General features: G+C 46.5%; 1 protein-coding gene across 4 annotated transcripts in view; it reads right to left on the bottom strand.

Moving 5' to 3' along the window:
* Positions 1–1,879: 1,879 nt before the first annotated feature.
* The window catches only part of TBC1D22B (TBC1 domain family member 22B), a 71,834-nt gene continuing 50,020 nt past the window's right edge, over positions 1,880–23,693 (bottom strand). The window contains exons 9-13 of one of the 4 annotated variants that reach the window (XM_045541870.1): positions 19,955–20,061; positions 19,418–19,493; positions 17,047–17,174; positions 16,672–16,767; positions 1,880–3,845 (exon numbers count right to left, since the gene is read on the bottom strand). In XM_045541870.1, coding sequence (XP_045397826.1) covers positions 3,717–3,845; positions 16,672–16,767; positions 17,047–17,174; positions 19,418–19,493; positions 19,955–20,061 — 536 coding nt within the window. In that variant the 3' untranslated portion in view covers positions 1,880–3,716. Of the gene's footprint in view, positions 3,846–10,101; positions 10,366–16,671; positions 16,768–17,046; positions 19,332–19,417; positions 19,494–19,954; positions 20,062–23,693 lie in introns of those variants that run through there. The other 3 variants (XM_045541871.1, XR_006733244.1, XM_045541872.1) reach the window with 3 other exon arrangements.

The following is a 23,693-nucleotide window of genomic DNA, read 5'->3' as shown; positions in this document are numbered from 1 at the left end:
CTCTGATTCTGTGTGAATCCCAACTTTTTCATTGTGAATCTAAAATCACCACCTTGCTGTATATAGCAGCTTTCCAAACTGTCTCCAACCAGGAAGTGTTGGAAAGCCCAAGACTATGAAAGGCTCAGTTACTGGCACTTAGTTTCTGTCTCTAAACCTCAGAGCTTCACAAAGCTGTTTTGACCTGCAGAGTCCAAAGGAAGGCAAGCCAAATGCTGTCAACAAGAGGCTCTTGCTTCTAGAAGCAAATAAGGTCACTGTTTCAGGAATCTGTGCCACTATCCCTTTGCAGGTGAATAAAAACACAGGAAGGGCCTATTTTAAGTAAAACTGTAGAGATTTAGATTGCAGAAACATTGGATAAACTGTAGGTCAGAGTATGCCAGGATTAATTTGGAAGGTTTCATCAATTTTCTAGTCACGATCAAACATTATCTCAGAAAATGCTTGACTTCCTGCATAAATAAAAAATAGAATTTTTTAATGAAGATTAGTTCAGGTTAGTTATTTTTAGCTTCAGGATCAATGGCCTCAGTCCAAATAATATCGAGTAGAAAGTGTCCGTGTTACATGACAAAGGTTAAATTCCAAAGTTAATTGTGACAGTCACTTGAATTTTGAAGTCACATTCCCCACTGCACACTTATGGGAAAGCCTGTCTCTACTTCCAACTTTTTCTCTTACGTTCCTACTGTAGAGATTGTTACCCGAATCATAACGTCTGTTTTTCCTTCCTCCATAGTAATAGAATCCTGATTCTTAGCCAGGCATATTGCTGCCTAGAATAGCCCAATCCCCCCAATTTCCTTTGTAACCAGGTGCAACCTACTCTGGACTAAGTTCCGCCGGGAATTTTTAGAGCCAATATCCTGGGACAGCTTCCTGGAAGCTTCCTTACAACACTGCTGGCATGTTTCCTTCTTCCTCTTTGTCCCCTCTTTAATCCATCCTGCTGCTTGGAAAGTAGATGTGAGACAGCTGGAGGGCCAGCCACCATCTTGACCATGAAGACCCAGGGAAGGTGTCTGGGTTCCTGAGGACTTTGTGAAATGGAGTCATCATACCAGCCCTAGGTTGCCTACTTCTGAACATTTACATGAGGGAGAAGTAAATTTCCATCTTGTGTAAGTCACTGCTAATTTTGGTTTCTGTTCCACATAGCTGAATTTAGTCCTTACATAGTTCCTAATGACTACAACCAAGAAACACTCTCAAATAAATACTAGGAAGAAGTTCTGGATAGAGAAACCATCTGAATCTATTCTTGGTAGATGAAAAATGTAGTCAACTACCTTTCTTGAGACATTTCACAGTAGGGTTACCAAGAGAAAAACCAACAGCCAACAACCTAAATAGGCTTAATGGAGACCCTACATGGAGGGCCAGTCTCAGTTCTATATGGTTTGGTGGAACAGGCAAGCCGGGGTGGTCTACACTCTATTCTGGCTCCCTGATGCTGCCTGTCTTGGCCTTGGGTTGGGTTTTCCTCCGTGAACAATGAGAGTGTTAAATCAGATATCTCTAGGCTTTCATCCAGCACTGAAATTCTAGCCCATTTTCTACCCTCCATTAGATTATGTACTCCTTTTGGATAAGTGAAATAATCTATGTAAAGTGCTTATCACTGTGCTTGGCACATGGTAAGGTACTCTATAAATGTCAGCTATTAGGACCAAAGTTATTCATTTTTGTAATTTGCACAGTGTCTTTCCCAGAGTAGGTGCTGGTAAGTGTTTGCTGATGCCCTTGCGAATGCCTTCTGACTGCTCATCCCCTGCTTGCCCCCTCCCTGGGCTACTGGTATCAGCAAGAGAAAACCAAGAAAAAGAGACTCCTTAGGTTCTAGGTTACACGAATGCACAGGAGAAAAATCAGCAGATGAAGGAGGAAATACACCATTTATTTACAATTCTTTCACTTTATCCACAATTTCCCATACAAACATAAAAACTAAAAAAATAAAACCACCACTTGGGGAACACAAGTGTCTTTCTTTAATTAGTCTGGTTGAGGGAGGGTCAGAGCCCTCTCGCTCTGCGAAGGAGACTACTGAGGCACGCCGAAGGGGAAAGGAGAGGGGTGGGAAGAATGCCTGAGAAACAGCTCCAGATGAGAAACCGACCTCATACTGCGGTGCTGTGGTGGGAGCAAAGAGACTCAAGGTCTTCACTGGCAAAGAGACTCAAGGGTGTCACCCCCCCCTGGGGACACTGCTTGGCTCCTCAAGAGGATGACAGCTACTTGCCCCCCAACAGCCCTCCACTACCAAATACCAAAAATGGAACACTGAGCTGTGCAGGGTGAGAAGGTGACAGTAGGGGACAACGAATGCCGCTCTCTGAGAAGAGCCCCAAACCCCAGGGACACACAGGAAATCCCTTTCCTTGGCACTGAGTAGTCAGTCACAGCTTTTGTCCTGAACACAATGCTGACTTAAAAATGTAAAAATAAAAGCTCTCCCCAGGTTCCGGGGGAAAGGCAGGAACTAAAAACACACAGAATGGACTTGTCTGCCTCTGCAGTCCCTTCGAGGGTTGGCTGCTAGGGGTGGGGTGGGGGCAGGGCAGATGCTCCAGAAAGGCCCGGGAGGGGTGGGAAGAAGGGGGGACTCTGAGACACTGGTGCTTGAGGTGGCTGCCACTGGTTTTCGAAGCGGCTCCACCTGCTCAGCCAGACAGACTCTAGCAGCCTCCTGTTCCGCTCCCCCCAGAGCGGGGCACCCAGAAACCAACCTGGAGACGCGGAAGCTGCCTGCCTGGCAACTTCATCTGTGCTAGTGACCTAGATTGCTTTCACATGTTGATGCACATTATAAATATAAAATCATATCTGCTACAAAGAGGACATATTTGTACATCTTTACCCATATACATAATAACACAATTTACACATAATATCTTGGAGTGGGTCATCATGGAAAAAGGGCTTGGAGAGGTAAGTAGCCCCTTCTCCCTCCCGACCTGATCCTTCTCAAGGGGCGCTTGTACGCTTGGTCACTGGGGCCCTTCCCAACTGGTCTGATGGGGCTAGTTTGGACACACAAATCCAGACACATAACTAAATGCTGATGGGTGTGTACACACATGAACACCCATACACACAGACATCTGGTGAGAAAAAGAAAAATAAAACTCCTAGCCCTTGGGTGTAGGCCTCTTCCCAGAGTTATAAGCATCAGTGCCTCTTCCACCTAGAGCAATGGTCTTATTAAAAAGCTGTCCCTCGCTGACTCAGACTAGGGCAGAAGGAGAAGGGCTAGGAAACCAGGGAGAGGGAAGAGGGGCCAGGAGTCTTTTGAACACATAAGGCGTTTTTGACCTGTGATCAAATCAAACTATGTCACAAAAATCAACTGTATCAGCTGGGGCCTGGAGGTGAGAAACAGCCAGTCCATGGAGGGACGACGGGAGTGACACCCTGAGCCTTCCCCTTCTTTTTTCCAGTTTCTTTTCAAGGGGCAGACAACCCTGTACCACCTTTTCTGTCCTCTCCCAGACCTGGGCCCATCCACACGGCATGGAATACTGACAGTGGTCCAAGTGACACAGCCGGAGACACGGAGTGGTGGACACCAGAAAGTTAAGACCTGGGCGGCGGGCGTGAGCTTTGTACAACAGGAGTGGTTCCTGGCCGGGGTCCACGGCTCGCACAGTGGCCACAGTGATCAGATTGCCATCAGAGATGGGGGCAGTCTGGGTCCCCGGGGGAGACAGCACCTATCGGCGGTAGTGATTCGGGGCATCGGCAAACATGTACTTGAGTCTGTACGCCTCGGCGAGAAGCAGCCCAATCTCTTCGTTGCCCCAGTGTATTGTAGGTAGGTTCTGTAGCAGCATGAGAAGACCCTGGAATGCAAGAGAGGACTCTGACATCACTCCAGATTGCAGTCCAAGGGACCAAGGCCTGGGATGCGGCTCCTTCCTCCTCGGCCTCACACCCCAGCGTCCAGCCCCCTCCTCCCAAACAGCACACGGCCCTCGGCCCCTCGTTCACCTCAGGAAGGCTCGAAAAGCCTCTGCTGATTCTCTGATCCACCAACATCTGCCTCTTCTAAAAATGTTTTAAATAGAGAATGATTTTAAATAAAGATTTTTTTTTTTTTGAGACAGAGTCTCACTTTGTTGCCCGGGCTAGAGTGAGTGCCGTGGCATCAGCCTAGCTCACAGCAACCTCAGACTCCTGGGCTTAAGCGATCCTACTGCCTCAGCCTCCCGAGTAGCTGGGACTACAGGCATGAGCCACCATGCCCAGCTAATTTTTTTTTTTTTGTATATATATTTTTAGTTGGCCAGATAATTTCTTTCTATTTTTAGTAGAGACGGGGTCTCACTCTTGCTCAGGCTGGTCTCAAACTCCTGACCTCGAGCGATCCACCCGCCTCGGCCTCCCAGAGCTAGGATTACAGGCGTGAGCCACCGCGCCCGGCCTAAATAAAGATTTTTAAGAGAGAAAAATAATCACTCATCCAAATATACTTCTCTCAAAGTATTCCTTTTCAGTATTTTTTCACATATTTCTTTAAATAGCTGTAATCGTGATTTTAGTATGCATTCTGGTCATCCTTTTTTACTATAATTTTCATGTTTTTCCACACAACCTTCAAAAATGATTCTTCTCAATGCCAGCAGTCCCATCAGGTGGCTATACCCTAATTTACTTAACCGTTTCTCTTTTGTTAGGTACTTAATTTGCTTTTTTTTCAACCTTTATTGACAAGACTGCAGCACATATCCTTTTGCATTTGACATTTTCCTCGTACTTCCACTGTTCACCTGCAGTCACGTTTACCCTCTGCCGTCTCCAAAGACCGTCCTCCGCCTGCCTGTCTGGCTTATGGCCCCCCGTCTCCTGCGTACACCCCCATCCAGCCCGGTCCTCTTCACACACATTTACTGTTTAACTCATGCTGTTCCTTTTACTTGGAACACTTTTCTCCTCCACTTATCTAAATCCTGTTCAGCTTTCAAAGTCCAGGTTCCTCAAACAGCTCCATAAAAACAGTCTATTAAAGAGGTTAGTGGAATAAAAAATGAATGTGTGATTTTAGGCTATCTCTGGTAATTTAGTTATCTATGCTGCTGCTGCTGCTTCATGTTCTTTCTCTGTCTCTCTTTCTGAAGTGGATATTCTTATTTTTCCCAATTATAAAGGTAATAGTTGTAAGACACAAAATCCAGAAGTCATAAAGAGACTTACAGGTTTGATTACATACAATTTTGAAATGTCAGTATGTCAAGAGACACCAAAAACAAAGATAAAAATATAAGAAGCTGATAAGAATACTGATAACATCTATAAAAGATAAAAGGCCAATACATATAATCAATAAGGACTGCCTACAAATCAGTGAGAAAAAAGGCAAACAGCCACATAGGAAACCAGATGAGTGACATGAACAGGTAACGTGCAGGATGCCCGTGGCCCACTCACACACCAGCGTTACTTAAGAAAAAAAAAATGCTTTTAGCTGATCTGAATATGGTCTACACCCAAGGGCAATATTTTGCGTTCTCAGTGTAGAAGTCTTGTGCATCTTTTATGAGATTTCTTCCTTCAGTATTAGAGGCTCAGCTGGGCACAGAGCTCCCCATGGCACATCACTGCTATGTGTGGCCAGTATGATCAATTTCTGACCAGGTCTGGGATGTGAGCAGAAATGATAGATGTAACTTCTGGATTCTGCCCTAAACTTCTCCTTCTCTCCTCCCTAGACAAACGGATATGAACGGAAGGGTGGAAGTGGTCATCTTAGACCATGCTACTGAAGCCATGTGTTGAAGGTGGCAGAGCACTAAGACAGAAGAAAGTGGGGTCCCCAACATTCTGGAACCACGTTAGCCCTGGACTGCTCACACTTAGACTGTCAGCTGAAGGAAAGTAAAAAACTATCTTGTTTTAAGCCACTTTTATTTTGGGGTCTTGGTTACAGTCGACAAGTTTGTATCATATTTTTTTTTTTTTTTTTTTTGAGACAGAGTCTCGCTTTGTTGCCCGGGCTAGAGTGAGTGCTGTGGCGTCAGCCTAGCTCACAGCAACCTCAAACTCCTGGGCTTAAGTGATCCTACTGCCTCAGCCTCCCCAGTAGCTGGGACTACAGGCATGCGCCACCATGCCCGGCTAATTTTTTCTATATATATATTTTTAGTTGGCCAGATAATTTCTTTTCTATTTTTAGTAGAGACGGGGTCTTGCTCTTGCTGAGGCTGGTCTCGAACTCCTGAACTTGAGCAATCCACCCGCCTCGGCCTCCCAGAGTGCTAGGATTACAGGCGTGAGCCACCGCACCCAGCCTTATATCATCTTAAATACAGGCCATATCTATCAAAATTAGAAATGCTCATGGTCTTTGACTCAGCAACTCTGCTTCTATGTCCCTATCCTAGGAAAATATCCACACTCATGTACAAAGGTATTCACTGCAACACTGCTTCAAATAGTGGGGAAAGTGATACCAGGGAAGTGCCCATTAGTATGGGAATGATTAGATAAAGCATGGATTACCCATACCATGAAATACAAGGCAGCATTTATATAACAAATGAAGTAGGTCTACATGTACCAACACAGAAAGATACAGAAGACATTTTAAGCAGGACAAAAAAGGAAAGTTGCAGGAAAATTTTATAGTATGATCCCTTTATAGTATGACCTCTTTTACTTGGGTAAAAGAAAAAATACAATAGATTTATCTATGCACATGTGTATATAAAAATTGTAGACAGTGAGGTGGTAAACTGGTTACCTTTGGCAAGGAAATCTTTCACTTTTTTCTCATTCTGCTGTACCTTTTCAAAGAAAGTCTTTGTATATTATTGTGTGATGAAACATTTTTTGGGGGCTAATACACGCTCTGTGAAGTTTTGTTTAGTAAAAAGTAAAAATTCTGGAAATAAATTGTCCATAAATTCATGATCAAGAGGAAGCCATTTTTAAACATTTTGGCATATTTCCTTCTAGCCCTTTTCCTGCACATTTTACACAGTTGAAATATTTTCTCTATATAATTTTGAATCTACCCAGCATTTATCATAAGCATTTCCTCTAATGTTAAGGACTCCTGGTAGATGTTTTCAATGGCCAAAGAATTTTCCATGATGTAAAATGTACCAAAATTTACTCTACATCCGCCTGCTTTGAGTATTTAATTATAATGTCTTTCCCTTAGATCCCCAAGCCTGAGAACAGAACTCGAAGCCTAAGTCACAATGTAGGTGAAACTGCAGAGAAACATAATGCTTCTCTGTATGTCCATACTCTCTCCTTCCCTGGCTGCTGGCACCCACCGTCTTTCCCACACCCTCCAGGTACACACCCCTCCAAACACACTGTTGCTGAAATTCACTCAACCAGGCCAGCTACTCAACTAGTTACTGATATTCACTCAACCCACCAGATGCTATCGTTTCTTTAAAAACCTCTTTTAACAGATCTGAACATCTCCGGAGTGCTCACTTCTCACAGTAGCAATTCTTCCTTGGTTCTATCTCAGTCTCAGTCCTGTCTGCCTCAAAGCTTTCTTTTTTAAGAGAAACATCATTTCTACCTCAACTTATTTTTTAAGATGTTGACCTTGGAACATGAACTCCCTGGCCTCTGGCCCCTTTGACTCTTCTCTCCTGCTTCCTACTTCCTTCCCCCAATGTGCTCCCATCCCCACACAAACCAGAAAAGGTATTGCTTAATGTTCTCCTCATGGAGCCAAATTTTATCCTAAATTAGGCAGACCCTCTTTTATACAGGTCTTGACCTTTTCTGTACCTTAGACTCTTTTGGCTGTCTGCAGAAGTCTATCGATTCCTTCTCAAAATAATGGTTTTAAGTACATAAAATACACAGAACTAAAAAAATATATATTTTTTTGTTTTTAGAGACTAGATCTTGCTCTTTCACCGAGGCTGGAGTGCAGTGGTATAATCATAGCTCACTGTAGCCCTGAACTCCTGGGTTCAAGCGATCCTCCCACCTCAGTCTCCTGAATAGCTAGGACTATAGATGCACAACACCATGCCTGGATAATTTTTTTGAGAGACAGGGTGTTGCTATGTTGCCCAGGCTGCTCTCAAACTCCTGGCCTCAATGATCCTCCTGCTTTGACCTCCCAAAGTGCTAGAATTACAGACCTGAGCTACCACGCCTGCTTGGCCCTAATTACAATATTTTTAAAAGAAATTTGTGATAGGCTGGGTATGGTGGCTCATGCCTGTAATTCTAGCACTCTAGGAGACTGAGGTGGAAAGACTGCTTGAGCTCAGGAGTTCAAGACCAGCCTGAGCAAGACTGAGGCCCTGTCTCTACTAAAAATAGAAACATTAGCTGGGCATCCTGGTGGGCGCCTGTAGTCCCAGCTACTCAGGAGGCTGAGGCAGGAAGATCGCTTGAGCCCAGGAGTTTGAGGTTGCTGGGAACTATGATGACACCATTGCACTCTACCCAGGACAACAGAGTGAAATTCTGTCTCAAGGGGGGGAAAAAGAATTTGTAATATTTATCTCTGTGTGGTAAGATTTCAGGTACCATTTTTTTTCTTTTTTTGGAGACAGTGTCTTGCTCTGTCACCTGGGCTAGCGTGCTAAGGCGTCAGCCTAGCTCACAGCAACCTCCAACTTCTGGGCTCAAGCGATCTTCCTGCCTCAGCCTCCCAAGTAGCTGGGACTACAGGCGTGCATCAACATGCCCAGCTAATTTTTTCTATTTTTAGTTGCCTGGTTAATTTTTTTTCTGTTTTTAGTAGAGATGGGTGTCTTGCTCTTGCTCAGGCTGGTCTTGAACTCCTGACCTCAAGAAATCCTCCCGCCTTGGCCTCCCAGAGTGCTAGAATTACAGGCATGAGCCACTGCGCCTGGCCGCAAATTTTTTCTTCTTGGAATTTTCTAATTTTTCTATAATGGTTATATACACTTATGTAATTGATAACAAACAAAAACAGCCAACAAAGGGCTGAGCTCTCTAGAAGAGAATAATATTCTTTGCTGAGATGGGCTACGACTATAATTTCTAATTATTTTAGCCTTAACAGAAACCTCCCAGAAGCTTCAAATAATAATACCCCTGGACAAGTTAACCTCCCCACTTCCCCCAAAGAGAGATTTGGCTCTAAGGAACCACTCTGCCACCTGGTGGCTATGCCTAGAAACTGCAGCACCACCACTTTCAGCTCTGACCCCATCGCACTGCCCATCATAGTGCTGCAACAACTGGAAACCCTGCCCAGTGGATTAAAAAGTAGAAACTGACTAGTTATGGCTGGGGGACAAAGGTGTTAATCACAAATCAGGAGCTATTATCTAGGGGTAGAGAAGAGGCACAGCCAGGGCAGGGAATGACTGAAGATTTGTTACAAAGCCAGTTCATGGGAGCATTAAGCATGTCATGCAGTCAGATGAAATACTACAGCTGGGAGGAGAAGACAGCTTATAGGAGAATCATCAGGGACAGGTTCCCAACTAATGGAAAAAACGCAATCGCCTTTCACAGAAGAAAGCTGGAAACGGCCAAAATAGCAAAAAAAGGGCCAGACACAGTTACCTGCTGAGAATCTACACATCCACAAAGGAAAAAGCAATATGGCAGAGAAGGAATTCAAGTCATATGTGAGGGGTGGAAAAAACAATTAAAAAGGGATTAATGAAGAAGGATGGTAGGTAATAAGCAGAGACTTCGACAAGGGAAAGGTACAGGGAAAGCTCATTAGAGAATGCCCAACAGATGGGAGAATGGAGGAAGAAGGAGAACATCAAGGATAATAATAGTGGCAGTTACCATTTATTGAGCATTTACGACGTACCAGACAGGGCTCTAAATGTTTTACATATGCTTTATATTAGTTCATTTAATCCTCACATCAACTCTATGAGATACATATTATTACCTCCATTTTACAGATGAGGAAATTGAGGCACAGAGGTTAAGGAACTTGCCCAAGGTCACGGATTAGTGCGGGGCTGGGATTTGAGCCCAGACAATCTGGTTCAAGAGCCGGTGCTCAGAACCACTATACTATACACTGCCTGCCCTGGAGTGAGAAATGGGGCATAAAGTAGAGGGAACAAAAAGAAGAGTGTCATAAAAGAGGCTGTTTGAAGGAAATCTTGAAGAATTGAGTAAGTTTTTTTTGTTCATTTTTATTTAGTCATGAAGTCCTTAGAATCATAGTAGGGCTTGATGCCATGTTGGTGTCACACTTTGCCAAGTCATCCAAAGAATATGCCAACCTTCTTTTTCAACTTCTTTGTCTGCTAATGCATTACTAGACCCAGCAGGAAGCTCACCCAGACAATTTCAGTAACGGATTTTGGCTCTCTGTGCATAACAGATGACAATTCTTATGAAGCATCCGGTCTGTCTTAACAGCTGAGCGAGGTGAACCTGCTGCAGATGTCACATCTAAATTCTTGAACGAACTTTTATCAGTGCCGCCACCGTGGCCTCCTCCCCGTCCCCCCTTCTCTCCCTCCTGTGCATGGGAGCGGCCCAGCCAGAGACCAAGAGCTGATTAATTTTATTTGGCAATAAGGGCTAGCACAACCAAAGATAGAATGTATTAACAGCAAAAGAACATAAAATATATGCTATTAAATAAGATACTGCATGTAGAATCTCTCTTCAATATTCGGAACACTCTTTGCAAATGTAAAGTGTATTCAGGCATGTAAAAATACTTTCCTAGTCAAATAACTACTTTAAAACAAGCCTCTCCTGTTTTGAGAATCAGTGAGATAGCAAAACATTTCCCCTAGTCCCAATTCAACTTTTCGAAAACATTCCCTTGCATATAAACTTTTGAGAGTCAAACTTTTATGCATTGGTTTTTCCCGTGCCATTTGGCAAGCTTTCCTCTCAGAGAAAGCTGTATAGCATTTCCCTCAGTGGCCTGTTTTTGTTCACATGTCTAGGAATCGTGCCCTTTCTCACACCAGCTTGTTTTGGGCGGAAGATCTCCAGTTCCCAGGGCTCCCTCTGAGCCTTCCTATGGGCAGGATTCAAACTGGCAATTCACCAAATGTCTGTAGAGACAGGGCCTGCGTTTGGGCAATGTTCCACAATTGCGCCCTGGAGTTCCTGCAGAAGTGGTGGGTGGATGCCATCTGGTTCAAGGGATTTATTTACATTTAGTTTGGTATTTAGGCCTGGAACATCCTACGGGCTTAGCACTATTTCATTTAATAACCCTGACCTGTTTCCTACAAAAGAAACCTTCAGAGTGGGAATCTCTCCAAGGTTTTCTTCCCTAAGATAGAAGACCAGCTGATACTTCAGTTTAGAGTCATTAGCTGGTCCCACTGACTCCCTTGTCATTTCCCTTTCTATGTATGTATGTATTTATTTTTTATTTAGACAGGGTCTCACTCTGTCACCCAGGCTAGAGTGCAGTGGCATCATCATAGCTCACTGCAACCTCAAGAGATCCTCCTGCTTCAGCCTCCTGAGCAGCTGGGACTACAGGTGTGCATCACCACGCCTGGCTAATTTTTCCATTTTTTGTAGAGACAGGGTCTCACTCTTGTTCAGGCCTCAAGTGATCCTCATGCCTTGGCCTCCCAAAGTGCTAGGATTATAGGTGTGACCTTTTTATGTATTTAACAGAACTTTGATTATTAGTCCTTGAAGTCCCCTGCATGGTGCTTCTCAAAACCAGTTGTGAGCCATCTGAGGCCTTGCTGGCACCTGCCCGACATCTTTGTGGGCTCCCATGTTCTTCTGGGCTCTCCCAGGCGCTGCTTTTCCCAAGATTACTTTCTAAGACTGTAGAGTGACCAGGCATTTGCTCAGGTGCCCGTCCTTTCTGACTTGGGCACACACTCTTCCTAGAAATATGTTAGAGTCAAACAGTTTTCAGGCTTCCTGTGGGTCACTTTATTCTGCATACATTTTCTGCATGCTGCTTGTCTAAGTGCCTACAATTTGGCACAGCTCATGCTGACTTTCTGGATTTTGGAGGTGTTTCCCTACTTCCCCGGGCACCCCCTCTGTGTTTTGGTTGTAATTATGTGGTGCTGCACTCCCCCACAGACGGCTTCCCTGTGTTCCCCACAGGAACTCACAGAGCTCACTCAGCCAGTTCCTGTCCTTCCGGGTTGGACGTGAACCTGCTCTGGGAAGTCTTCCCTGAAGTCTGACCTCTGCAACCTGCCTTGATGATGTATTCTGCCAATGGATGTCAGGAATAAAAACATGTTTTCCAGGGAGCTAATTCTGTGGCTCTTCCAGTTTAACATTCCAGGTTCAGCCTTGGCCAGAGGGTAGGAGGCTGAAAGTCCACTCTTAATGCTATGATTTTTTAATTTAACAATGGACTGTACACCCCTGAGACTCCCTAGTGCGCTCTGCTGGCCTGGGTGGGGTGCTGGGAGGATGCAGACAGAGGCCCAGAGCTGTCCCCTGCTCACAACGCGCACCAGTCTCCAGGACTGCCCGCTGTAGTCAGCTGTGGTGCACAGAGCCTCTGCTGCCCACAGACACATGAGTGAAGGTGTCAGGCCACGTGGGAGGGAGAGCTTGAGAGGGCAGCAGGAGGGCATAGATCCTTCTGGCAGTGGAACCAGAAAAAGCCAGGAGCCAGAATAGGAAGAGATCACAGGGAGGACCTTGGAGGTATTCTTTTTCAGTTTTAAAACAGCCAATTTTTTTGTTAAACATTTCTTTGTGAGGAGAAAGCCTGTCAGCAATCTCCAGGGAGAGGGGAGGGGTAGGCGGGCAGTAAGCAGATCCTTGCCTGTGACTGCCGCAGCGGGAGTGTAGCTCAAGGCTTCCAGGACGCACCTGGCCAGGCCCCAGGTAGAGAGGCAGCAGAGCACAAGGGCTCAGCAAGTGGATTCTGGGTTTCCACCACTCACTCCCTGGGTTACCCTGGCTAGTTATGTAATCTCACCATGACTCAGTTTCCCCATTTGTAAAATGGGGGCATTAATTATGGCCTTATAGTACTATGGCAAGGATTAAATGAGTTAACACAGATAAACATTTAGAATAGTGCCTGCACATTAGGAGAGCTAAAAATGAGCTATTATTAGATTGAACCTTATGAAACTGCCAACATTCAAATATTTTGACCTATAAATACAATTGCATTCAATCTAACGTTTTGTCATTATTCTATTACACCAGCCAAGGCTGAGGGCCAGAATTGTCGAGGGCCTCCTGCTACCATGAAGAGCCTTGGTCCAGCTCTGCTAGAAGCTCTCATTTCAAGCAGCCCTTGGGTCCCTAATGACGCAGCCATCCTGCCCTATAGCCCTGTGCACAGATGTGCCTCTTAATGTGATCCTCCATCAGTTTTTGGTTCCCTCTCCCAGCCAGTGGCCCCAGACAACTGCTTGGCCAGGGAGGAGGTATCCTTCTTTTCCCCGCAGCTGGGACCCTGTCCTCTGCCCCCCCGCATACTCGATGCCCCGTCTCAGCCCAGTTTGCTCAGCCAGCTCAGCAGTTTCACCCAGGATAAACCTAGCGTGGTCTACTCATTCAGTTAAAAACTACTTAATTAGAAACTTAGGTTTTTTAAGCTCTGTCTTCACTGCTCCCTGGATTCAGGAGTACACTGCAGGGAGTAATAATATTAATGATAAAAAGCTCACTGTTTTCAGGGCTATTTGCCAAATATACCATTCTAACTACTTCACATGTATAATTTGTGTAAACTCACAATAGCCCTAGGAGGTAGGTACTATTATCTCCATTTTATAGCTAAGAAAACTGAGGCACAGAGAGCGCCAAGTTACTTGCTTACAGCTGCATGCCTGCAAAGTGGCAGAGCTAGGATTTGACCCCAAGCAGTCTAGCTCCAAAGACCACGGTTTAACCACTGTACTATATTCTACACAGTCCTCAATTTTGGTAAGAAGGTGGCTGCTTCCCCTCTGGAACCCCTCCACTGGCTCCCCTTACATCTGGCTCTTCTTCCCTTCTCTTTAAGGGTAACAAGTGGCTGGTCTGCTAAAACTGCCACAACTCCCACTTTTATTTCTGCAACCAGTTCACTGCAGCTTTTAGTCCTAAAACTTCTGTCCCAGGCTGGGCCTGTTTGGCTTTCTACCATACCTGTGTTTGTTTACAGAGCTTCCTTCACAGTAATTTAATAAGCAGCAGCCTTTTAGCAGTGGGAATGCATGTGCCTATTTTCTCCACAAAGGTCTGCCACAACCTCTGTCTCTAAAGGACACTGTTTAGCCTAACACAGCCAGGCACATCTTTTATTATTCATAGAATTTTAGAACTGTGGGAGGTGGGAGGAACTTTGCAGATTATCCAGTTTAATCGCCCCATTCTATTTTGTCTAAAAGAGGTCAGACTCCTTCAGGAGTCGGATTAACTGACGTGTCCACACAGCCCCAACATGTGGGTTATCGCCAAAAGACCTCAAACCTATCAGATAATCAAATATGCTCCCCAGTAAAGAACCCCTCTATGGTTAACCTAGTTGTAAAGTTACAGAGTATTGTCCTCTGCTGCGCCGAGACCGCGAACTGCTAAAAGCTGTTCCAGGAATCAGCTCCAGCTCCCCGAGCTAACGCACGCAGCACTCTGACCACAGGTGGCGAGGCTCTCTGGGCCTGGCTTGTGATAACTAAATGGGACTTCCGCTGCCCATATCCTGCTCCCCTCAGCCACGTTATCAAAATCGATAGCTCGCACGGCACACAGCCACTCCAGCCCCAGGTCCTCATCTGTCCTAGGGTGTCACACGTGCTGCTTGTTGGCACAGCCGTGGTTCTTAATCAGCAGCCTGCAGCCTCGGCGCCACAACTAGTGTCTCCTCACGGAGGTCAACCCATCCACTCTCCCTTTCCTTCCACAGCCCTTGCTTGGGCAAGCCGGGCCCTGTTTATCCGTCTGTCTGCCGAACAGGCTTCTGTTCTGTCACTACCTAACGCCAGTTTCAGATGGTGCTGCATCCTTTCAGATGCCGTTGCCCTTGAGAACACCTGTGTTATCAGTCAGGACTTAGAAGAACATTCAACCTTCTCTGGCTTTTTTCCCCTGCTTTTAAAAGAAACATATACCTGTTAAAAACAAACCAACCAACCCCTCAGTTCAGAAATGTACAAAGTGTAAAAACAAAAGCCCCCAACTCCCACCCCCAGATAGTGACCAGGAACGACCTTCAGGCTGTTCTCTCTGCAGCCCACAGAGCTGAGCAATCTCTCTCCTCAATCCTTGTTCCCCCACCCACCAGCTAGCACAGGCCCTTCCTGAGCTTCCTCAGAGGGACCCTGAAGCACTCCCACCCAGGGCGTCCAGGACGCTGCACTCTCACGGGTCGTCCCCTCTCGGCCTCCTGTGTTCTCTGGCCCTTCATGTAGGAGCGTGCCCGGATCGGGCCCTGGTCCGCTTCTCTATCTCCATTCGCTTCCTCAGGGATCTCATCCAGTGTCCTGGCTTTAAGGAGCATCTAATGAAAAGCTCTTAAATGTACAGGTCCAATCCAGACCTCTCTTTTGAACTCCATTGGATTTGTTTGCCTAGTCTACATTTAGATGTCCAATGGCATTTCAAATTCAACATGCCCAAACCAACTCCTGATTTTCCTCCAAAAACCTGCTCCTCCTACAGCCTTCTCTACAAACTGTACAGTCATCCAGACTCATGCCTTCCTGTCAAACTCTACACCCAATTTATCAAGAAATCCTGTTGGCTCTACTTACAAAATAGATCCAAAATCTGGCTGCTTCTCACGCCTCCACTGTCACCATCCAGGTGCAAGCCGCCCTCAGGTCTCACCCGGGAGACTACAACAGCATCCTGGGCGGCCTCTCTGCTTCCACCCTCGCCCCCACCTGCAGTCTACATGTCTACGCAGAAGCCAGAGTGATCCTTTTACAACGTAAGTCAGATCATGTCTCTCCTCTGCTCAAGCCTCTCTTGCGGATCTCCTCCCACTCAGTAAAAACCAAACTCCTTACAATGACTACAGAGTCCTCTGTGATCTGGGTCCCTGTGACTTCTCCGATCTCACCTCTTCCTTCTTCCCCTGGATCGCTTTGCTTCAGGCCACATTGGTCACCGTCATGATCCCCTCATCAGCCCGGCCATGTCACTCCCTGAGACCTTTGCACTGGCTGCTCCCTCTGCCCAGACGCTCTTCCCCCAGACGTCCACATGGCCTGTGCCCTCACCCTCCTCAAGCCTTTGCTCAAGCGTCACCTTCTCAGTGAGTCTATCATAACTCCTTTACTTGAAACTACAAACCTGTCCATTCTCTACCACCTAATAAGCCCTTTACCCTGCTCTACTTTAAAAAAATATATTTCTTATCATCTTTAAGTTCTTTTACATTTATTATTTACTATGCTTTTGTTTACTGTATGTCTCCCCCAACTTGTATGTAAGCTCTATGGTGAACAGAGACCTCTGTCTGTTTCACTTCCCGATATATCCTATGCCTTCAACCAGTGCCTCACACATGGCCAGCATTCAACAAATGCTTGTCAGTGTATGAATGAAAGACCTCCCGGGCCTGCCCAGTCACTCCGCAGCCTTGCTGGCACAGAGACCCTTTTCACACCAACAAACTCTGGGCCCAGTGACTTCCTGCCAACTGGAAGGGGCAACCTCTTCTGAGTACCCTTCCTATTCCTATTTCCTGCTGGGGCAGCTTCTGTCTGCAGAGCCCCTCTGAGGGGCTGACTCCCATTCTGATGTTCATTCCCAGCCCAGGCTGAGCTCTCGGCCACTCACCTGGAAGTCTTCCTCATCCAAGATCTCTTTCCTCCACTTGATCAAGAAGGCTGCACACACGTACAGATGGAAGTGGGAGAACCCTTCTGGTTCAGACTGGGAAGCAAAGAACAGAGTTAGGTCTGCAAGCCCTGACAAGGATCCAGCTCTGGTCCTCTCAGTTCCAATCCCTCTGGAGGGTGGGAGAGCAGTACAATGCCCCTTCACGGCCAGAAGCATGGGAAGATTTAGCAAAGCCCCTGCCCCTGAGGCTAAGGCAGACACAGAGGTAGAGAGGAGGTGTGGGGACTTCTGAGCAGCCACACTCCACACCAGGGCGGGAGCTGGGCCCCTCAGGGCAGCGTGGCGCGGAGAGGTCAGGGGGTCCCTTCATACCTGGTATGTGTCCCACAGGCGGATGGTGCAGCGGAGAGGAAGCTCCCGCATAAGCAGGTTGTTCATCCAACGAAAGGCAAACTGCAGGTATTCGACCTCGTACCTCCTGAAGTGATTATGTACCTGCTCTGAAACAGGAAGCGTCATTGGCCCCAGGGCACAAGCTAGAGGATCGCACTCTGAAAGGGTCACAGGAACCAGAAGGGCAGATTCCACTTCTTATCATCCCCTCCCCCACTGGGAAGCCAGGGCAGACAGGCCCCTGTCCGACTCCAGCAGGTCACAGCAACACCACATGGCTAGCTCAGCCCGCTCGTACTATTTCAACACCCGGCAGTGCCAGGTGCCCCTCCTCCCTCGCAGGGCTGCCCTGCCGCAGAGCAGGAGGCATAAGGTTCGCTTGGCTGTTTGACCTCATTACTCATCGGAGAAGGAGCCGGGATGGAAAAGAACCTCGGTGGTCACCTTGGCCATCCCCCTTCCAGTGAGGAGTTCCTCTTCAGCGTCCCCGACAGATGGCCAGCCAGCAGGGACTTAACCACTGCCAGTGAGAGGGGTCCCCGACGCGGCTCACGGCGGCCTCCTCCACTGCTGTGTGAGCCGACGCACCAGACAGCGCTTCTTCATAGTCCACAGAAAGCGGCCACCTCCCACACCGCCCTCTGGTGTCCCTGTGGTGTTCTGGGCCCCCCGAACACACCTGATGCCTGCTCTCCGTGACAGCCCTTCAGATAATGCTTAAAAGGATTGTTTTTTTAAATCACTGTCCTCCTCAGCTTCCTAATCCATAAAATGAGGATAATCATTCACGCCTCAGAGGGTTTTCGGGAAGATAAAATGAGAAAATACAAATAAACTGCTTACAGTGACACCTGGCATGTGGTAAATATTTAATACAGTTCTTGAAAGAAGAACTATAAACAATGGTTATTTCTGGGGAGAAGAATCTAAGGAATGGGGAGGATTTCTACTTTTAATTTCATGTTTTTCTGAGTTGGCAAAGAAACAATAAAAATATACATATTTAAAAAAAATCTACTATCCTAAAGTACTAAACCTTTATTTATCTGGTATTTATCTGGTATTTTTAAGGGCAGAAGAAATGACGATAGGACAGACAGTGGCAGAAACCACAGCCTCTGCCCTCTGGAACCTGACTAACGCCCAGCCTCCGGCGCCAGCTTAGCCCAGGAGAGGGCAGCGCGCCCGCACGAGGCTCCCGGTGAGGGATGCCAGCAGCCTGCACCGTGGGGGTAACAGCTGGGCCAGGGCAACAAGACACAGAGAAAAAGCATCCCACATGTGACTTGTATGAAACAGCTGTGAATGGACCAATGAGATTGGAAGATTGAAATTCTAAGTCACAAAGGATGCCGGAGTGAGTGGAACAAACCAAGGAAGGTTTTAGCAGAGAGAAAGCTATACAACTGCTGTGTGGGGGTGGGGGTGGGGGATGAAGGCTTTGCTTGGGTGGAGTAGAAAACCCGTGAGTAGGAAAACCAGGACACGACACTGGTCAGTTGGTGTGGTACCAGGTAGAGTCCTAAGGCAGCTGCCACCGCTGAACGGCTGCTAGAGATCCCACGTGAGACGACCTCACTGTCAGGTTCTATGTATCCCACGTGAGACTTAATTCCGACTTCTCTGCCCGGGCCTCGGTTTTTCCCTCAGTCAGCAGTAGAGCTTCCCAAGTTGCCTTTGAGTTCTCACATTCCATGATTCCAGGCCAAAGCCAAAGAATTCCTGTAAGGCTCCTGTTCCTCAACAACATCTGCTTCAGGAACAGCCACATCTCAGTCTCCCCAGCCCACACAGGTCACAGGGAGAGACAGAAAGAAAGTCCTGCGGGGCTGTCGGGCAGACTGGAGGACCCGGGGTCCGGCCCAGGAGCTCTAAGACAAGCCGGAGGCTAAGCAATGGAGAGCAGCAGGAGGCGTCAGAGCAGGGGAGGGGCCTGACCAGAGCAGAGCTTTAGAAAGATGCAGCTGCATGACATAGTTTGGAAGAGGGAAGAATATGGACGAGGCAAGCCCTTCTAGAAGGAAGCTGCAGAAATCTAGGAATGGCTGTACTAAAGCTGTGGCTAGAGAAATGGAGAAGGAGTGACCTGAGGAGAGAGACTGAGAGAAGTGATAGAACTTGCAGATAGGAAACTAGGGGGAAAGAAGAACTTGAGATCGCAGCAGAGTTCCCACCTCACCTTCCCGCTGAGACGTGACGTGGAAGGGTGCTGGTGCTGCCAACGGCACTGAGTGCGCTGGAAAGGGCCACGGCTAGGAAGGGAGCTGAGGAGAGGACCCGCAAGTATAACTGGCTCATCTGAGAATCATACTGTGCCACTGCAAGAGAACTCCTCTTCCTCTGAACCTACCATCGATCCGGCTGACAAGCTCTTCCAGTGCCTTGACCTTCTTCTGGATCCCTGGTTGTGCAAAGGTGTAGTTATCCTGCAAATGACACAGAGCCCAGGATGAACAGGGACTCCAAACGGTTGTGCCATCACCCCTCAAGTTCACTGAAATGTGTTTAAAGGCACAGGCTGTCTTCCAAAGCCAGTGCCAATGGCCGGTGACAGTGTTCTGGGAAACAAAGGCCCCTACAGGATAGTAGAGTGTGGGGAAAGCCTAGGGAAGCCCTGCACAGTGGAAGCAAACCCACATGCCTCGGGGTGCACAGCAGAAAGGAGGGGCCTGATCTAATGACAAAGCCAGGGCAACGTGGAGATTTCATCAGATTCCAGGGGACACTAGCCCATTGCTGACTGAAAGCTATAAAGCTAATGAAGAGACCAGAAGGAGGCGGAGCCATACTGGGTGGGTGGCCCTGCCTGACACAGGAGAGCAATAAGGAAACCGAAGCCTGCAGGGAGCCCTGGACCGCAGTGCCTGCGAGGGCAGCAGCAGCCCACCTGGATCCCATCCAGCAGCTTGCTCATGCACCAAAAGCTGTCGGCCTCAATGCTTCGCAGCATGTCCTGAGACAAGTTGGTCACATCGAAGTTCTCCACATCCTCTTCTGTAAAACAAAAGGTGAAGAAATTCCAGGGGTCTTGTCTAAAAATGGAGAGAGAAAGATAGTCTAGTGTCTTCAAAAGGGTCCTTAAGGCCAGGTGAGAACCGGGCTAACTTGATGCTAAGGAACAAGGGCCTGGCCCTCTACTCCCCCAGTCAGGTGGACAAATGTGTCACAGGCAAGTTCCTGAGGATCTCATTACAACACCAACAGGACATTTCTCACACCAACCCACTGGATCCAACCTATCTTTTTCTTCCTCTGCATTTGCTCCTTTGGTTTTAGAAAATGCTACTTCAGGCCACATGTTCAGTGAGCTGTACCCAGCTTCCCGGAGATGGTCTGGACACCTTCCTCCATTTCATTTCAGCGAGCCGTCTGGCACACTCACACTTCTGCACAGTAAGAACAGCTGGGAGCAAGTAGCCCCCACAGTTCATTTCAAAGGTGGACCCCTGAATTCTGATAAGGCAGATAATGGTCTTGCCTCTCAGAAGTGAAGGCATGCGTGTGAAAGAAGATTATGCCTGTGGGTGCTTCTGGAACATAATTCCACCAAGCTGGTATTTCCCGAGATGGGCTCTGCAAAACATCAATTCTATGGGATACTGAAGAAAACAGGGGTTCCATAGACAAATATGGTCGAGAAACGTTGCACTTTGTATCCCCATTGTGGAGATTCACACAGATTATAGCATACAAAAGGATTTGAGAAGTTATAAGACATTCTGCATTAAGTAAATCCGCTTAACTTTGTTTATCCAGCATTTCCCAAGCTTACCCAAGCTTATTTAGCTATGGAATCTTTTTTAAAGAGGACTATCTACTGGCTTCTCAGGGAAACCCCACGCTGAGTACCAGGAGCCAGGAGCCATCTGGTCTGAGATGCCAGTGAGGAGAGCGCTAGCGGCCCTCAAGAAACCTGAAGGGAAAGTCCGTTGTTTAGCTCTCCCCTCCCGCCACAAAGACGTGAAGTAGAAAGAAGGACTCTCCCTGCCCAACAGGACAGGCCGCCGCATGCCTGTCAGAGGCCACACATGGAAACACTCAGGCCCCTGAGTTCTGCCCAAAGATAGCTTTTTTCCTTAGACCCACGAGCCCTGTTTCAAAAACAGGCTGTTCCCTGCAGTTTGTGCTACAGAGAGACACAGTCATCTGACAAAATGTATTCAGAGCCCAGCTTTTCCATTTTTAAGAATTATTACTAAGACTTATATCTGAACCTCCTTGTGACAACATGTAACAACTCTCAGATTCTCATCCTGTTTAAAGAGCCATTTTTTTATGGACATCAAAGGCTGTTAAAAAAAAAAAAACAGCCTTTTTGAGGAGGGTGGGTTGGCTTTGTTAGAAAAGCCATGACCCTGAAAATGACCTAAAACTCCAACTCAAAGCACAGTCACAGTAAATATATACATCTAAGTGCTAACCACAGTGCCCGGTACACGGTAGGTACAATATAGTTATTTTAGATGAAGTTTATTAGGAATTTGTAATGACATGAAATAGTATGTCACAGTGTTAAGGGGAAAAGAGCATGGTACAGAATTATTTCTGATGTACTCTCAACTACTGTACATACAATATTTATATGTGTTTATATAAGCACAGGGGAAAGACAAAATATTACAGGGTTTACAGTGTTTATTCACCAGGTGGTAGGAATAAAGGATTTTATTTTCTTTAAGCTTTATTGGACTTTTAAAAATTTCTACAATAAGCATAATTTTTATAGTTAGGAAAAAATGCACATGATTTTATGAAAAAACAGGCACAATTGACTACACTTGCTTTTTATCACCAAAAAAGAATAAAGATTTGTAAAACAACACTAAGCTTAAAGAAACGAAAAATTCAGATAACATATAAAGGTCCATTTGAGAACTCACATTTTTAAAAAAAATGCTTCCAGGAAATATCATTTTCTTTTTTTTCCTACCTTAAACATTACATATTCTTTTTTGGATGGAGATACACACATAGACGGTCCAGTTAAATGATGTTGGGCTATCCACCTCCCATTTCTAAGGTCTGTGTTGCTGTGTGGTGTGCTCCTACCAAGCTCTACCCTTTGCCCCAGGGATGGATAACTGGCTTGCCTCCAACTGTCGCGACCACAAACAGTGCCCTGAGGAATCGTCCCCTGTGAGAACCACTCTGGGTCACAGGCTCAGGCAGACCACTCTCCAGGACCAGCCTCACAACAGTGCTCAAGGAAGGGGCGGCTTTCCTTGTTAGTGGGCACGGCTGCTCACACTAACCCATCCTAGGCAGCGGCTCCCTCTTTATGAAAATAGGGTTGTAAGAAAAAAGTATGCAGACAACTTGGGCCCCAGGGGGGAATAAAAGTAAAACCCACAAGGAAGGCTCAAGACAAAAACCACCCTGCCATGTCTCATACACATTTCCCAAAGGAAGACCAGAGCTCCATAATAATTAGACGGGTCTTTTCCAACCTAAGCATTCTAGGATTCCAGAACATTGCCATGGAAATGCAAGCAGGATTGGAAACCACACACCACAGAGCAACAACGCAGAAAAGCCTGGGTCCCTGAGGACAGTGGGAACACAGCTGTCATATCAGCCCTGGCCACCTATGGCTTATTTGTCAGACGGAATAACATGCGGTTAAGAGCAGACTCTGGAAGCAGACCGTGGAGCTCAAATCCTGGCTGTCACTCACTAGCTATGTGATTTCACCTTCAGTGCCTCAGTTCCTCATCTGTTAAAGTGGCAATATCAGCACCACTGTCATAGGATATGGTAAGGATTAAAGAATTAATATGTGAAAAGTGCTAACAACAGTGCCTGGCATAAAATAAGCATTATGTAAATGTCAGCTGGTATTATTATTATTGTTGTTATTATTGTTACTCTTACTATAATAAAAGGAACAAATACACTTACATCTTATTTAAGCCACTGGTATGTTGGATCTCTGTTATTTGCAGCCAAACCTAATACTAAATGATAATACCTACACCCTAAAACATACATTGAAAATAAGTCAATTTTCAGTTTTCCACTTCTGCCTTTTGGTCTTAAGGGGAAAATCTGACCAGCAACATGAGTTGATAAGAGGCCGTGCTCAGTAACCGCGCCAACTCCGGACCTTTCACTGTCCAGGGAGCAGAGACAAGGCGCTGAACTCTACCTGGGGGCCTCAGGTTGGGGGCCATTATCCGCCCATTAGCCCTTTGTTTTCAGAGACAGTGAGATGCCCACCAGCATCTCAGAGAGCAGAAGGGAGAGTTTAGCTCTATTTTGCTGCCTGCTGAGAGGATAAAATTCAAACATTCAGTCAAAGCTGAGAGCCGGGAGAAAGGGAAGAGCAAATGCTCTCTGAAGGGCTGCATTCAGCATAAACAATCTGTTCCAAAGGGTCATTAAGCGTCCACTTGAGGAAATTCAACATATAATTGAAGCTGAAACAGGAAACCATGCCAGCAGCGTAGTCTCGAGTGAGGACAGCGTCTTTGGTTGTCATGACAGAGCATACAGCAGCCAGGACTCAGACAGGAGGGAAAAAGATTTTAAAGGATATTTTATGGCCATTTTTAAGAGGCAAAGCATCTGAAAGAGGAAACCCAAAAGCTCTTTATAAAAATCAAATTGCCCACTCTGGGCTTAACAAA

This window comes from Lemur catta, chromosome 2, assembly GCF_020740605.2.
Source record: "Lemur catta isolate mLemCat1 chromosome 2, mLemCat1.pri, whole genome shotgun sequence".
NCBI lineage: Eukaryota > Metazoa > Chordata > Mammalia > Primates > Lemuridae > Lemur > Lemur catta.
Note: the sequence above shows the minus strand (reverse complement) of the source record. Positions and strands in the feature narration are given on the sequence as shown.